The 15,995-nt window shown below is 45.8% G+C and overlaps 1 protein-coding gene across 1 annotated transcript in view; it reads left to right on the top strand.

Annotated features, from left to right (window-relative positions):
• Positions 1–15,995, top strand: part of LOC103808937 (voltage-dependent T-type calcium channel subunit alpha-1G-like) — a gene marked incomplete at its 5' end in the record, with an annotated part of 52,586 nt that overhangs the window by 5,373 nt on the left and 31,218 nt on the right. The window contains 7 exons of the mRNA XM_009081745.1: positions 482–582; positions 1,683–1,806; positions 4,713–4,781; positions 5,667–5,851; positions 12,199–12,325; positions 15,012–15,137; positions 15,737–15,826. Of these exons, the coding sequence (XP_009079993.1) occupies positions 482–582; positions 1,683–1,806; positions 4,713–4,781; positions 5,667–5,851; positions 12,199–12,325; positions 15,012–15,137; positions 15,737–15,826 (822 nt within the window). The remainder of the gene's footprint in view (positions 1–481; positions 583–1,682; positions 1,807–4,712; positions 4,782–5,666; positions 5,852–12,198; positions 12,326–15,011; positions 15,138–15,736; positions 15,827–15,995) is intronic.

Here is a 15,995-nt window from a genome sequence, read left to right as displayed (position 1 = left end):
GAATACCTCCCTCTGCTTCCTTTATAACCTCTCACATAAGCATTCTGTATTCATTTAAAAAACCCAGACAGCAAAAAACCATGCAAAAATACCCCAAACTACCTTAGAAGATTCAGACAAGCATCTGATGAATATCTGGAGGGACTGAGGCTGGTCAGAGTGGGTTATCAGTCCTCTGGGCAATTTATCATGTTTGTCCTCTCTGATAACCATGTGCTAGACACAGTTATCGTGCGAAGGAAGAAGCAAGACCAAACCTGTGAGCTCACAGGGCTGGCACATCCCTCGCTCGGCTGCCAGAGCTGCTTCCCCTGCCCAGCGGGGTCTTTTGGGGAAGATCATTTTATTTCAGCTTTACTGAGCACTTGGAAATATGTTTAGTGAAAAACTGCCCCAAGTCCTTCACTGGGAAGTTTTGAGGGTTTATTGTTTTAACAATTCTCTCTGTGTTTTCCTCCTGGTCTGTATATTTTCCTCCTAGAGCAAAAGGGACCGCATGAAGGCTTGGGTACGGGCACGGCTCCCTGCCTGCTGCAAAGAGAGAGACTCCTGGTCCATCTACATCTTCGCCCCTCAGTCGAGGTAAGGCAGAGTGCTCAGGCAAGGGTAGCATGCCAAGCATGGGTGTCCTTTTTGTGATGGCTCAACTGCTCATCAAGCCCAGATGGGTCTCTATATGTCAGTCCACAAAACTTCTAGCCCCAGCATGACAGCAAACAGCTGCTGGCTGCAGAGAGCCCTGGCACAGGAGTGCCCAGTAGAGACCCACAGCCCAGGGCATGGGTGCAGCTTCATCAGGTTCTGGCAGTGATGCCAGTGCTCTGCAAGTTTTTCACTTGGTGGAGTGTGGGGAATTTGGAGCAAAGGGGAGAAAAATGGATTTGTGCCTGCCGCACACTTACAGCTCAGTAAGAGGCACTCCTTGACCTGCTCAACCCACCTCTTGGCTGGACTTCTATTTCCTCCTGCTTCCCTTTCTCCCTCTCCCAGAGAACACCCTCTCCTTGCCTGCAGGCCCCTGGCTCTGCCCTTCCCAAAGCCTGGCCATGCCAGGGCCATCTGGGCTCCGTGCTCTCCTATGCGTTCCTCTGGACACGCGCAGCAAGGGTTTCCCGTGCTGGAGCCGGAGGGCCCTGGACAGCGTTCAGGTTCATTCATACAAAGATTAGAGAGATTTTCAGAAACAGACTTTGGGAAATGTAATACGGTATTATAAATCCTGGGTCAGTGTACAGCCATCTGTCACAATAAATAGCTTCTGTCCCTTTGTTCCATGTGTGCTCAACTCTTATGGGCTCGCTGGGAGTATTTCTTCCTTTACTTAAACTAAAACTGAGCATTAGGAACCAGGTAGGGGGTTGGATCCAAACCTGGTTGTATGTCCAAGTTGTGGAAGCAGCTGCTTCATTCCAGGCAACACAAACCCCTCTGTGAACATAACCAGGGCTTGAAATTTGTGGCCCAATTCTGTAGCTCAGATTCTTTTCTATTCCTACCCTGATCTGCCCACAGCATGTAGCTCTGCCAGGGAGGGGATTGGGAGATTGGAGCTCATCTGCTTTACAAACGGGGCACTCGGTTCCCCTGCCATGCGTCGAGCTGCTGCGTGTCTCCCCAGCCAGTCGAGCGTTAATAGCTAATCTGTGTCTCCTCTTTTTTTTTTTTTTTCACTTTCTTTGCAGATTCCGTCTGATGTGCAATAGAATCATCACTCACAAGATGTTTGATCATGTTGTCTTGGTGATCATTTTCCTCAACTGTATTACCATTGCCATGGAACGACCCAAAATCGAGCCTAACAGTGCTGTGAGTTTCTGAGGTTAAGGTTTTCCTGTGCTCCTTGTGGAGCAAACACCCTTGGCTTGTACCCCTGTGCACTTGGTCTCACTTTCTTTTGCTTTTTAAAATGGGAAGCTGCCAACACTCCTTGTGTATCCTTTGAATTAGGTACAGCAACTCTCCTGGTCCCTACCCAACCTCTTTTCAAAGCATAAGAGCAGAGCTTGTGGTCTGCAATATATGCAGTATCCCATTTCTGGAAGCACGATCGAGGTTTTAACACATGACATAGCATGACATCTGTCTCAGTTTCCTTCTCTGAGAAACCTTCAAACACTTTGCCTCTCTCAACACAATGTTCGTTTCTTCCATCTGTTCCCCACGGGCACGTATGTGTGGTGTGAAGGGAATGGAGGAAACTGTTCATTTCATACTCTTCTCTCCCCTTTGTGTATCAGCTTTGTTGTGACACTAGAAAAACTGAATTGATACAGGCACTGTAATGCCATTTCCCTGAACTGCTTTGTTTTAATACACTATGTAAGGATTCCTCAAACCAGCCCCTCACAGCACCAACATCTGTCAATCACAGGAGTGGAACCATCTATTGCTTTTTTATTTTAACCTAGATTGGGGCTGAGATGCATTGGGCTCTTTCTGATGTTTTGCACAAGACTGCTCATATTGCAATTGTAAAGAATCCTGGTTTGTTGATGTAGGCGTGTCAGGCTGTTCATTTTTGTGGATTTTCAATGCAAGACCTTAAAACTGGAGTCTTGTCTGCTCTGTGCTTATTTTAAGCATTCCCTAGTAGTCTTTCTTACTGTAGCAGTTTGCCCAGCAGTCCCTCCTCCCTCTCCTAAATCCATTTTTTTCATTTCAGTTGTGGTGTACCAACTCACAGCTGCAAGAAGAGGGCAGGGCTCTCTGCCAGCCAATTTAGCAGGAGGAAATCACCCTGCTGCTCCCCAAATGGGGTGTCCTGAGAATGTCCCTTAAAATCTCAAATGCTTCTTTGAATCCCCTTGCTGTGTCCTCTGAGAGCCACCACCCACCAAGCCTGGCTCTGAAAGGAGCTGCAGTTGGCATGTAGGGAATGGGGTGACATGTGTGAGCCAAGAGGAGACCAAAGCAAAGAGCTGTAGCATGCAAACCTAGTACTTGATGCAGGAGAGGAGGAGAAGATGATGTGGAGTTTGCAGGTGTTAGAAAAGTGCAGAGAGTAAAGGAGATAGGGACTGGTGTGAGGTTCATCACCATCAGGTTATAACCAAGAGGACCAAAACAGGTCATCCAGGGCTGGAGCTGAGCTGGACCATAGTCTGGGAGCCACACAGACTCCACAGGAGAAGGTGGATGCTGAGTGATAGGCAGGGGAGCCAGGAGGAGTGCGTGGGCCCTGCCTGTGCTGAAGGAGCTCTCATCTGGAAACCGAGAGAGTTAGTTTAGGTTGAGTTGTTTAAAATAATTGTTCTTTGCTTCCCTGAGCTGTGGATTTTCTTTTTTTTCCCTGTCCCAGTTTCTGCTGGCTTATCAGAACGGGGGATGCTGTTGCTAGCCAGCATGAGCTCCCCACTGCAGAGTGCACGACATGGGCCGGGGAGATTATCCTTCAAAATAGCCACGCGCTTGCCAGGGAGGAATGCAATATCCTTAGTCTCTCCTCTGTGCTATTGCTGTTTTATCTCCAGCTGAACAAGCAGGTCCCTACCCTCTCCCTCCTGCCCACTGCCTGCCCCTCTACAGCAGTCTTTTGTGTGGCAGTCAGCTGACGGCCGAAGATGTTTCCTATCACAGCTCATGCAATCACAGTGCAGGTCCTAATTAATTATGGACCCAGTATGGAAACAAGCTACTGTGTGGTTCCTGAGTCACTTTCAGTAAATCATGATCTGGCAAGCGAGAGAGTTGCCAAGGTGTTTTGTCTTGTTTAAATTGCATCTCATTTTGAGCGAGATCTGCATCTCTTACAGGACTGCTCAGTAGGGACAGGCAGAAATAAATCCAAAATTGTTATTAGCAGAACTGGGGCTGGTTCAATTGTATGCACACATGCATACATGCACATGCATCATCTTTCCTCCAGCCTCCACCTTCTGCTGTCCATTTCTCAGTACAGGCAATCAGAGATTGTTCAGGGATTAGGGAAAAGTGTAATTTATTTAATGATCATCATTAAAAAGAAAGGTTTCTGCTAACTGCAGATAGGGAACCAGTCCATGGTCTCATCTGTAATCACTAGCTGCTATTGCAGAGTGGTGGCAGTGAGGATGGCATGGTCTGGTGGATAACACAAGGGACTGGGAGATGAGGCTGTTGGGCTGCACGCCAGGTCTAGCCTGTGGCTTTGGGCGAGTGAATCAACCTTTTGGGGGCAGGTCTCAGCTGGCATAAAGCCCCAGAGCGTTGCTGGCTTCACTGGAGCTGTGACAACTCATGCCAGCTGTGCTTCAGCATCCCATGGGTCCTGCTGCCTCACAGCTCAGCCAGTCTAATATTGACTTAATTTCTAGGAGAATTGGGAGCTCAGTGATATTTGCACTGTGCGGTGACGTCTGCAGGTGAGGGGCAGGTAGAGGTTTGCCAAGCGTGCTTCAGGGGGGGTCACAGCTCCCTGTTTCTGCTGGAGAGGGGGAATCTGCAGGGAGACAGAGAGGATTTGGGGGCAAATAGGGAGATTTTGGGGGCAGGTGCCAGCAGCTGCCCCTGTCCATGGTGCTGACACAGAGCTGGGTACTGGCAGGGCCTGAACCATGCACAGTGTTATTGGCCAAATATTTGGATTTTCTCCTCTTGGCGAGCAAACGGTGCAAGGCTTGTTTCAGCACAGAAGCTGGAGAACAGTTATCAACCACCCAAATAGGCATGGGGAGATGTACAGCTGCAGAGAGCAGGGTATAAAACATTGTCTCTCTCTCTTATCTTTTTCATAGGAACGGATTTTCCTAACGCTCTCCAACTACATCTTTACAGTTATCTTCCTGACCGAGATGACAGTTAAGGTAAATGAAGCTGGAGGATAAGTGTGCCTCTGTCACATTAGTGATTTTTTTTTTATTATGGTGGACTCAAAAATCCCCTAGATCTACCAGCTGCGAGTGAGGTGTATATTTTTCTCTCCTGAATCATATTCAAATACCTACCACATGCCTTATTCTGAGCACGTTTTACATCAGAGCAATTTCACTGAAGTTGGTCTTGATTTACACCATTATATGAGCAATGGGATCCTTCAATTCAGCAATCCTTCCCTATTCAGCAAAGCTCTCGAGCACACGCTTAACTTCAACCATGCATGTAAGTCTCATTGTCTTCAACAACCAGTTGTCCTCAACAACCTAAGCTGCTGTGTGCTTTCCTGAAGAGGGAGAGATTTAAGCACGTTGAAACACTTTTGCTGGATTTGAGGCAGAAGGCTCAGAAACTCATTGCTGTAAATCTCTCTTGTGTAATTCATAATCATCTCGCTGAACAATTGCTCTTTCTCTGGAAAGTTTCTCTAGTTTCTTTATTTGCAAAGCCTGTACATGATTGCTTTGGGTCAGCCACTCTGAACCTTCTCCCCTGCAGTCTGCAGGAATAAAATGTGATCACATTTTTTTTTCATGCCAGAGCTAAACGTGTTAGGAACACTTTTATGCAGGTAGGTTTATCTGCATTAAAAGTACATCAGCTCTAAGAGACAACTTGGGAAGATTCTGCAGAGGTATTTTTATTATTCTTTCAATAGAACATTTTGCTGGTTTGTCTAATTAGGCTTCAGTACTGGGAAGCAAATGGACTCACAGACTTGTATCTGTAAATAACACATTCCCAGCAGGTTGCTAACTGGAACAAACATATTGGATGTTCTAGTCATAATTTGTTGCAACTTGGTGTCCGGGCAGGTGGTGGCACTAGGCTTGTGTTTTGGAGAGAAAGCCTACTTGAAGAGCAGCTGGAACGTGCTGGATGGGGTGCTGGTTCTCATCTCCGTCATCGATATCCTGGTCTCGATGGTGTCAGACAGCGGCACGAAAATCCTGGGAATGCTGCGGGTTCTGAGGCTGCTGAGGACGCTGCGGCCCTTAAGGTAGGCTGAGGAAGACCTAAGGGAGCATAGGATGTGTGTGCCAAAGTGGGGGATGAGCATTTGTGCAAGGGAAGGGGCAGACAAGACAAGGGCACAGTGTCTGTCCCCAGCGTTGTCCCAACCTCCTGCGGCTCCGCAGACAATGAGTGTCTGCAGGTCCTGCTGAGCCACAAGGAGCTCTGGGCACTCGCTGTGTTTTGGGACCAGCCCCAAGTGCAATAGTAAACTGATCAATGCCTCTTTTGCTCATTAAAACACACATCCCCTGCTATTTGTGTTCTCATTTGCTCTGTGTAAAGTGTAGCTTAACAGCTTCTTTTCTCCCTTTCCTTCAGGCAGTCAATGGCTTTCGTAACAAAGAAGGAAATTAGTAGCAGGTGGTAGATAATTTTTAAAGAAGCACAGACTCAACTGTTGCTTAACCTAGAATGCAAAGAAACTTTTTTTTCTCCATCTCCCCATTAATTTTACAGAGACATTTATTTTGAAAATGGCCCAGACAAGATGAAAGCAATTGTCCAGCTAAGTTGATTCCCCATCTCTGCCAGCAGGCAGTATCCCATGCTCCAGGGGCAGGCTCCCCTCTGATGAGAACCTGCCCAAGGACCAACCTCTTCCAAACAGGCATCTGTTTGTGACCTGTACCCCAAGGCATGAAGGTTTCTCTCCATGCTAAATGCAGTCCCTCTTCAATGCCATTGTTGCTGCTCTTGTTATGCAGCAGCTAATAAACCTTCCTGCTCAAAGCATCTTTGTGTGCCTGTCATATCTTACTGCTGCTTCCTTCATAAAAGGTTCGCTTTGAGTCAGAATTTTCTCTTTCAAGACAGAAAAAATAGGACCCTGCTTCTGATAGAAGATGTTGGTTTACTGCCCCTGTGTGAATAATAAGTCTAAATAACAATGGCCATGCCTATATGTATATCTTTCGAATATTCTCAACAGCTATAAAAGATATTCTGTTCAATCAGGCTCTGTGTGTGTGTTGTACCTGGTGAGTTTTAGGACATGTGCTGCTTTTCATCATTTTTATCTGGACAGCTAGCACCACTGGGGTGGTTCAGCTCTCTCATCATGTGAGTAGACTGTCTTCCTATGTGACTCCAATTCAGACTTTTCCTTCTTCATGTGTCCCCTGGCATCTCATGTCAGCTGCAGTTTCTGGGGCGGTTTCTGTGCAATTGCTGGTTGGGGAGATCTGCTCCTCTCTGCGTTTCTGTTTTGCCTGATTTTTGACCTGTGTTAAGAAAACCTATAAAATAATCTGGATAGCTCTGTGTAAAAGAAGGATTGATTTCTCATCTCTGAACTGTGGAATGCAAGTTTCTCTTTTGATGTTCTGTGCTTAAAGAGGATCTAGAGGAAGACATTTGGGTTATGTTGAGCCCTGCTAGTCTCACCTCTCTGACCTGGTAAAAGCACTGTATGCTTCTTTGTAGATTATTGGTCTGCCTGGCCAGGACTTGGGTCTTTTTGAACTCCAGCCTTTCTCTGTAGTCACCTATGTGAATGAGTAGTCTGCAGTTCTGGGGAATAATCCACTGAGTAACTACAGGATGGAGGAACACCTGCCATCTGGAGCATGTGCAGGATTAGGCTCTTCCATTGCTGTTCCATTCCTGTTGGCATTTGATATGTTTTCTCAAGAGAGCATGTGAATGTTTTGAGCCAACAGGCTGCTTTCTACTACAAAGGAAGCATAAAAAGACAGCAACAAGCCCATTCCCTAAATATGTTCAGAATCAGTTCTGTTTCCCTGTAATTAGATTTGTAGGAAATGAAAAAGCAGCCATCAAACTAGGGGCTTTTCAGTAAGTCATAAATCTCTGCATGTGGAAACCCATCTGCCTCTGCACTGCACATCTGGGCTGCCCTGGTCATGCCTCTGCCCACAGCTGCCCATGTTGCCTTTGCCGCAGGCTGCAGCCTGTGGCTCAGGGATCACATCCTCCCTGCCTGGGATGTTCAGCTGGAGCAACAGGAGACGACAGCTGGGACAGGTGACCTGAGGTCTTTGCACACCATGGCTCCAGTCTCTGTGTCTGGGTGAAGTCTCCTGTGGAGGCTGAGCCAACGTTTTTTCTTTTCTGGGAAGGCATAGGGCAGAGTCCAAAGCAAATGCTCCACCCCCACCACAGAGGAGCAAACCCAGCTCCTTCTGGCCTCCCTTTCTGTGGACACTCAGGGACAGGGCTGCGGGGGAGGACACTCTCAGTGGGAAGCCAAGCCACAGCTGTGCGTGTCACACTCAGCTCAAGAGCAGGGACAGCTCTCATCCTCTCTGTGTTGGCTTTCCCCATCGATGGTCTGGAAGGGGATTCTTGCAAAAGACCTCCCTCATTCTGTCTCTGATTTTCTCCTGTGGAAACAACCCTGTTGCTTTTCGCAGTACACAAAACCACACAAGCTTCTGCCTTTTGCCCAAGCATAAAAAAAAAAACAAACCAACTGGCCTGGTGTGCCAATCACGGGGTTTTGATTGCATGATTGATTATCAGCCTCCAAATTGAATCCATGAGGATAGGAGCCCAGCTTTGTGACCAGAATTCCAAAAATAAATTCACAAAGGAGTGACATTTAAAGATGTTTCCATGATCCTCTGATGTTTCAGCCAGTAAAGGGATTGCTTATACAATAACATTCCTTTCTAATGCGTTCAACCTGCTGTTGTTGGGATCAAGTGTTGTAGCTTAAGATACAAGAGAAATCAAAATTGAGAATGTATTCAGATTTAATGTGGGTGGACTTCAGCACTGTTTTACTCTCTACAGAGCCTAGGCTTTGACTTCGGAGGTAGATAGATAAATCATTCACTTTTCATACCATCACGGTATGAAATAGCAATTTCATCGACTCTCTTCTATCATATTATCACCTTTGCTGATTTTTTTTTAATCTGTGGAGGAAGATCTTCATTAACATTGATCTGTTACTTCATCTAAGTGCTACTTCTGGGAGCTCTGATCAGGCTTAATGTTGGTAATGGATCCAGCTGGGATGAGGCTGGCAGTGGGTTTGGAGTGTCTCACACCAGGGATTTTAACAGCATTGGGAATGCTGAGACCAGCAGAACCAGGGGGAACTTGAGGGATTAACATTTCTTTACATTGAAAAAGAAAAAAGAAGGTCTTATTTCAATTTCTCCATTTTTCATATACCTGATGCAGACTGGAATTGTGCTGAATGGAACCTCAGCAGGTCTATGGCTCTGGCACAACCAGAGAGCTCCAAATCAGCCACATCCTTCAGCAATAAATTGCAGGAGTGTGGGTCAGATAGTATGAGTTCATAAGCCTGATATCAGTAGGACCTTGGGCAGTATTGGTGAGGTGCTGTATGCTGACATATTGGAGGTGATACTACAAATCTGGAAAAGCTGAGAATTTCATTGACACCTCTAAGAGAGTTATCAGACTCTCAGGATTGCTGCAGGAGTCTTTGCACAGACTTGCCTCAGCACTGGATCAGGTCCTTAGTCTGAGGCAGTGCCAAGGTCTGGAGGTTTTCATTAGTAAGAACTATTATTTTCAAAATCTTTTCAAAGCCTTTTCTCCCTGTAGGGCTGAAAACAGCACTGGCATGGAGCTAAACTGGTGGCAGCTTTTACCCTAATGCATTCTTAGTTGAGGAATTCCCTGGTTGATCAAAACACTGAAAGCAGCCAAACACTGCAGTTTTTCAGCCTTTTTTTTTCCACAACACACACATGACTTTGCAAAGTCAGACAAGTAACCTCCTATTTTCTATCTCAGCTGGATACCAAATAGTATCTCACAAGGGAAATCACTTTATTATTTCTAGAGCAGCACTTCTTAATAAGTGCTGGAGAAAATTATCAACTTTAAACTCTGGAGACTGAATTTCTTCCTTGTTGCCCAAAATTTAAGGATGCCCAAGTAGTTTAGACCATAGAACTTCAGTTTAGAAGTCTCAAGTTGTGTTCTGTGTGACAGTGAACAGAATGCATAAGTTAGGATCCCTAAGGGCACCAATGTACATGATTTCCATTTAAATAATTGAAAATTAGTTGCCTGTGTACTTCTGACAACACATCCTGAGGTCCTCCCATGGCTCAGTTTCCCATTTGTAGTTTGGCAGGTGTGGCATTTCACCCAGGACTGTGTGAGGGCAATATGTAAGGGGTGGTGAGGTTTTTAGACCATCTGAGGAGCCAGAGGAGAGGTTCAGCCTCAGACTGTCCAGCCCAAGTCTTGCTTTGTGCACTCAGCCACAGCCTGTTAGGCTGCATTAACTGGCTCATTGAGCCAGGTACACTGACCTGCTCTCCTCTCTAGCTGCCCTGGGCTCAGTTCCCAGCCCTGGTGCAGGTACAATGTGGCAGCAACAGCCAGGACCTCAACTTGGGCTAATTCCCATGAGCAGCTTTGACAGCTCACACTGACCAGTCTCCACGCTGCTCATGGGGGTCACACTCTTCCCAGGGGCATTCCCTTCTGGTCCTTCAGCCTTCTCCCCATCTAGTTCATTCCCTAAAACCCCCAGATCTGAGCATCAGGAAAGCTGAGGATGTCTGAATTAGAGACCCACAGCACCTACCTGGCAGAGATGCCCAGTGTGAGGAATAGCAGCATCTGATTTTTGTGTGAGAGAGTGGATAAAAATACCACCATCTGTTTCTGTCTTAAATGATAGCTGATGAGTTGCCCTTGACATTTTAAGTAAATATTTAACCAGAGAAAAAGGAAATAAGCTTTAGCTTTTCAGGATACTGTTTAAAGCCAACAGTTTTGGTAAGAGCTGGTGCCTGTGCACTGAGCACTGCAGTTTGCTCAACCTGCATGTTCTGGGGCAGGAGAGAGCTGGTGCAGGTTGGCTGTGGTCCCAGCTGAGGCCACGTGTGGATGTGTCCATGGGGACCTCTGCTGGGAGCACCATGCCCAGGAAAGAGAGGGCAAGAGGAAGAGAATTAGGATCCTCTCCAGGCAACAAAACTCCAATTGTGCTTCAGGTGGTAGAGCCAGACTAGGGGTGAAACGGGAAAAGCAGTGAGAGGAGTCCCATGGCAAAAGAGAGACCCAGGCAGAAATAAGAAGTTGGGGAAGTTTGTGGCACATTTGAGTGCCAAGTGTTCAAAAGAATCACCAGCCAGCACCCAGAAGCACACAGGCACTTCCCTTCCCTGACCTCCACAGCAGACAGCCACTTCTGCCTTGGGAAAGCAGTTTCTATGGCATCACTACAAATTGATTTACAGCACTAGTGAAATGCTTAATTCCAGTTGGCATCAAGAGGAGGGAGGCATGTAACCTCTTCAGATGCCTTTCTTGGTCCCCACCTTCAGGTCGGTGTGCCTGAATACCTCGTTCATCTTTCCCAGCATGGTGAGATAGCTTCTTTAAATCACACAAACCTTGTCCTTTCATTGCAACATTGTCCTTGAAAGTATAGTACAGTTTCTACTTTTCCTACCTGCTTCAGTCATGATGTCCACATTATTCTTCCCCAACTTTCTGATGTGATTTAATCCTCCGTTATGAAATTTTGTATGATACCAGACAGAGAGGAGCTACAGAAATTAGGTTAGATACTTATGGTCCTGCCAGTGAAGTTTCACCTGGAAGACAGTTCATAGTTGAGGCTGTACAGTGTGTGTAAAGCAGAGACTGTGATGGTCTGAGGGGGTAGCTCAGGTCTCTGCATACAGCAGCACTATAAGGACATGTACAGATTATTTTTTTATAAGACAAGAGTGGTGAAACACTGGTTCAGGTTGCCCAGAGAGGTGGTAGATGCCCCATCCCTGGAAATATTCAAGGTCTGGCTGGACAGGGCTCTGAGCAGCTTGATCTAATGGAAGGTGTCCTTGCTCATTGCAGGGGATTGGATTAGATGACCTTTAAAGGTCCCTTCCAACCTGAGCCATTCTATGATTCTGTAATGACTGCAGATGTACAGGTAGCTGTGTAAGAGTGGCTGCACCATTTCACAGGCTGAGACAGGGAAATGAAGAGCCTTGCCTAAATCTATGCAGGAAGGGGCACTGAGAGGCTCTGTCTTTGCAGTCCTGGACAGGCAACAGGCATAAAAGTCTATATTTGCACAGATGGCCCAAACAAAGTGGCTGAATTTTCTGGCCTGGTTCCTCATGCTTGTTCTCCTTCTATTCATTTATGCAAAGCTGTATGTGTAGGCAGACACTTTCACTCCAACACCTCCGTAATCTCACAGGTCAATCTTCCAGAACTGCTTTTTCCATCATGATTTTTGAGTTATTTGTCATTCTAAAAATTTTCCTAATGCAGTGTTCTCCCTATCTTCTATCTTGGTAGGAGACAGAACTGGGCAGGAGGAGGACTAACAGCTCTTGTCCTTACTTACCCCTGCAGAGTCATTAGTCGAGCCCAAGGACTGAAGCTGGTGGTGGAGACTCTTATGTCATCTCTGAAGCCCATTGGGAACATTGTGGTTATCTGCTGTGCCTTTTTCATAATCTTTGGGATCCTGGGAGTTCAGGTGAGTCCCCTGTAAGCCTCAGCACCTAACCTAAAAGCATAACAAGCCCCAGATAGCCCCACATCTGGGTATCTGTATCAGTGGGCATGTTATGAGCCATTCTGAACTGTGACTGAGGTTAGGTTGGACAGGTGTCCCTGCTTTTTGCAGGGAGTTGGACTAGATGACCTAAAAACATCCCTTCCAACCCAAACCATGCAATGATTTTATGATCTCCCCTTCACCTTTCTTCTAGTTATAAACCGATAGGGAAATAGAAACTCAGAGCTGAAATTGTTGATTTGTAAACTCCAGAGAGCCCTTGACTTGGAGCTTCATTCAGATTCTGACAGTTTGTGTAACAGAAAGCTTGTAGAAATAGAGATTTCTGAGTCTGTTTCCTGCCAGCTCTGCTGGCAATAACCTCAGTCCCAGGAGTGCAAGAACCCGGGGGAAAAGTAGCAGAGTTTCCAATGCAATTGGTTTCTCATTACCTGGGAAGAAGAGATTGCTTCATATAAATATTCTGACATAACACTTATTTCTTTCTGAAGTTTATCTGATCTGTCAGAGCCAGCCTTGGAAAGCAGCTCCGTTTGGCTTTGTTTTGGAAAGGTGTCTTATATAATATTTTACACTAATATACTGTTTAAATAATAAATACAGCATTGCAAATAAACAGAGAAGAAAATCATGCCATCCATAACCACCTCAGCTCCTAGATTGGCTTAGCATTAGAGTATAACAGCATCCATCCATTATACTAAACAGATTCATAAAACTAAGCATATTCTGTAAAACAATATAAGGCTCAGACATGGGAAAATTTATGCCAAACTCTGAAACTTGCAGTATGCTCTTTGAATTTCCTCCCTGATAATTGCAATGCTTTCCCTGGTGACTTGCAGTCTTACGTTAAATTGTCATGACTATTGATGTGCTTCGGTGGTAGATACAAGCAAGACTGATCCTGTATTCAGGATGCAAAATTCTCAGTTAATATTTATGTCTAATTAGGTGTAAGATGAGGCCGTAGCTATTTTCTATAAAAAGATGATCTCTCAAAGTTGCAGTTAGTTTTTCCATTTAAATAGAAGCTGGGGATCAAGCTAGAGGGGTTTAATGCTATTAAAATCCAGACGTCAAAGTTTCTAATTGTGTGTCCTGTGTTGGTTGTAGAGCTGCCCACAGGTGAAGAGTCATTAATAAGACACAAGAAATAAATGGATAAAACAAGTGCAATAGGAAACACTGGGTCCTTTTCCTTTCGGAAGTGTTGTAGTGTTAAAGTGTGAAGCCCTAACAGGGATCAGCATCTTTGCAAATTGGGCTTTGTATTTCCAAACACTGTTAGTGCTCCCATCTGAGTAGCATTACAGACCAGCTCCTGGAGAAGTTATATTTACAGACAATATATTAAAACCAGTTGTTTACCTTCCTGCTTAATTAAAACTTTTCTCTGTGAAGACTATATCTCCCCAGTCTGCCTTACCATGGTTAGTGTTTCTCAAAGGAAAGATCAGGGAATACTTCTCTTCTTGCATCCAGAAGTTTTGTGATTGCGTTGAGCAGTGATTAATTTTGCATGCCTAGAGACCATCCTTCTGCTGTTGATTTCTGAAGGAAACCCATGGAGTAACGTGTGGGTTTATCTTGTTCACTATTATTTCTACAGATATTTGTCTAGAACAACAGCTCAAACCCCATCAGCATCTCTTCTCTGTATGCCCAGGTGGTGTTTTAAGGAGCCTGGAGAGGAGGCTGCCATTTCCCCACCAACAGTAATGTCAATAGCTTCAGTCAGCAAATAAAAGCAGATTTGTTGGCTGTCTCCTGGGCTTTGATACCATCCATCCTGCTAGCATCAATCACCCTGTCTGAAGCAGTAATCATCCCTGCCACTGTTCTGTGCACAGAAAGCACCAGGTCTAGAATTAAGCAAGGGCTCCTGTCCCTTGTACAGGTATAAATCAGGAGGTGACTCCCCAGGAGTTGCATCTCTCCTGGCTTACACTAAAGGAAATAAGCTCAGGATCAGGTACCAAGCACTGATTGGGCTGCTTTAGCTCTGCAGAAGGAATATTTTCAGTGACCCCTGCACAGTCTGCAGAGCCTTATGACAGCTGGAGCACAGCATCCAGGATCAGACAGCAGAGCAGGACTGACAGCAGTCTTGATTCAACAAGAGCCCAACGTCACCCTCAGGGGCTTGTCTCCTCTCTGAAGTGTCCCCTTATGCCCTCTACGAGCAGAGCTTAGTTCATCACTGAGCCTCTTTGGTGCCACCTTTGCCCTGCTGACAGAGGGCTCCCGTGGCACTTCATTTGTCATCAGGTGGGCTGAGAGTCACTGGACTTGTGCCATGTGTGGTAAGAAGCCAATAGCTGCTCTGGGCTATTAGTTGGGGCTACACTTGAGCTGGCGACCCAGAAGCAAAGGCCTTTAGGCAAGTCTCGGATCACTGAACCAGACAACCTAATGCATGAGGTGGGTGTCCTAAATGATGTCAAATCATGCATTCGCTCATTAGCTGCATATTATACAGGCTGCTCACTCTTAATAACCTGCATGAATGAGGCCAGTTCCCTTAACAGCTCCGGTCAGCGTGGGCTGTGTGCAGAACCCCGGAGAAACGCTCATCATCTGCAGAGAAATCCTGTGGATTGAACCCTGACAGTTCCTCTCTCGTTTGCATGTTTTTTTGCAGCTTTTCAAAGGCAAGTTTTTTGTCTGCCAGGGGGAGGACACCCGAAACATCACAAATAAATCGGATTGCACAGAAGCAAGCTACAAATGGGTCCGGCACAAGTATAATTTTGATAATCTCGGCCAGGTATTAATAGAACGGTAATCTGCTTCTTTGCTCCTTTGCCTCCTTGACTTAAAACCTGTGCATTATTATCCCATGGGATTTTCTTACAGGGTACTGCCAGGCACAGTAAATATTCAGTTCACATACACAGCATTCTGTCTCTGTAAATCCCAAAGGCAGTGTTTCCAAGCAGGCATACACTTCTTTTCGGAACTGAACAAGCACATGTGGCTTCGTGGAGTACTTAATTGCTTCACTGCTACATAACAAACCAAATATATCTTGCAGAAAGGCTTGTCTAATAGAGCTGGACATTTTCAACCATCTCTGCAACGCAGCCTTATTTTAGCAGTATGGTAAGGACTAATTAGTCAGGAGCAGTAGGGACCTGGAGGGTGGAAATGAAGCTGCTTTTGTCTTCAGCACTGTGGTTTCCGAATTACCACTCATTGCTGGCATTGATAGGTTTTTGCTGCCAGGAGAAATCTTGGTCATCAAAGTGTCCCATTATTAGACAGGTAATGACAATCCTCAGGCAGGAAAGGGCAAAGAAGAGTAAGATGTTACAAGTAAAAGTGCTTTAGTGCAACTGTGCCTAACTTTTTTCCATGTGTTTCTAGGCCCTGATGTCTCTCTTTGTTCTGGCCTCCAAGGATGGGTGGGTGGATATCATGTACGATGGCTTGGATGCTGTAGGAGTGGACCAGCAGGTAAGGGCTTCAGCAGAGCTGTAAGAAATGAGTTGTCAAAGGTCACACTTTTTAGCTCTTATTTTGTGAAGTACTGTTGGCTTCCACAGTCAAATGGGGTTATGGGGTTAGGATCAAGGGAGGCATTTAATCCAAGCCCTAGGACGTGACATGGAGTCCTGTGAAAAGT

This window comes from Acanthisitta chloris, unplaced genomic scaffold, assembly GCF_000695815.1.
Source record: "Acanthisitta chloris isolate BGI_N310 unplaced genomic scaffold, ASM69581v1 scaffold28539, whole genome shotgun sequence".
NCBI lineage: Eukaryota > Metazoa > Chordata > Aves > Passeriformes > Acanthisittidae > Acanthisitta > Acanthisitta chloris.
Note: the sequence above shows the minus strand (reverse complement) of the source record. Positions and strands in the feature narration are given on the sequence as shown.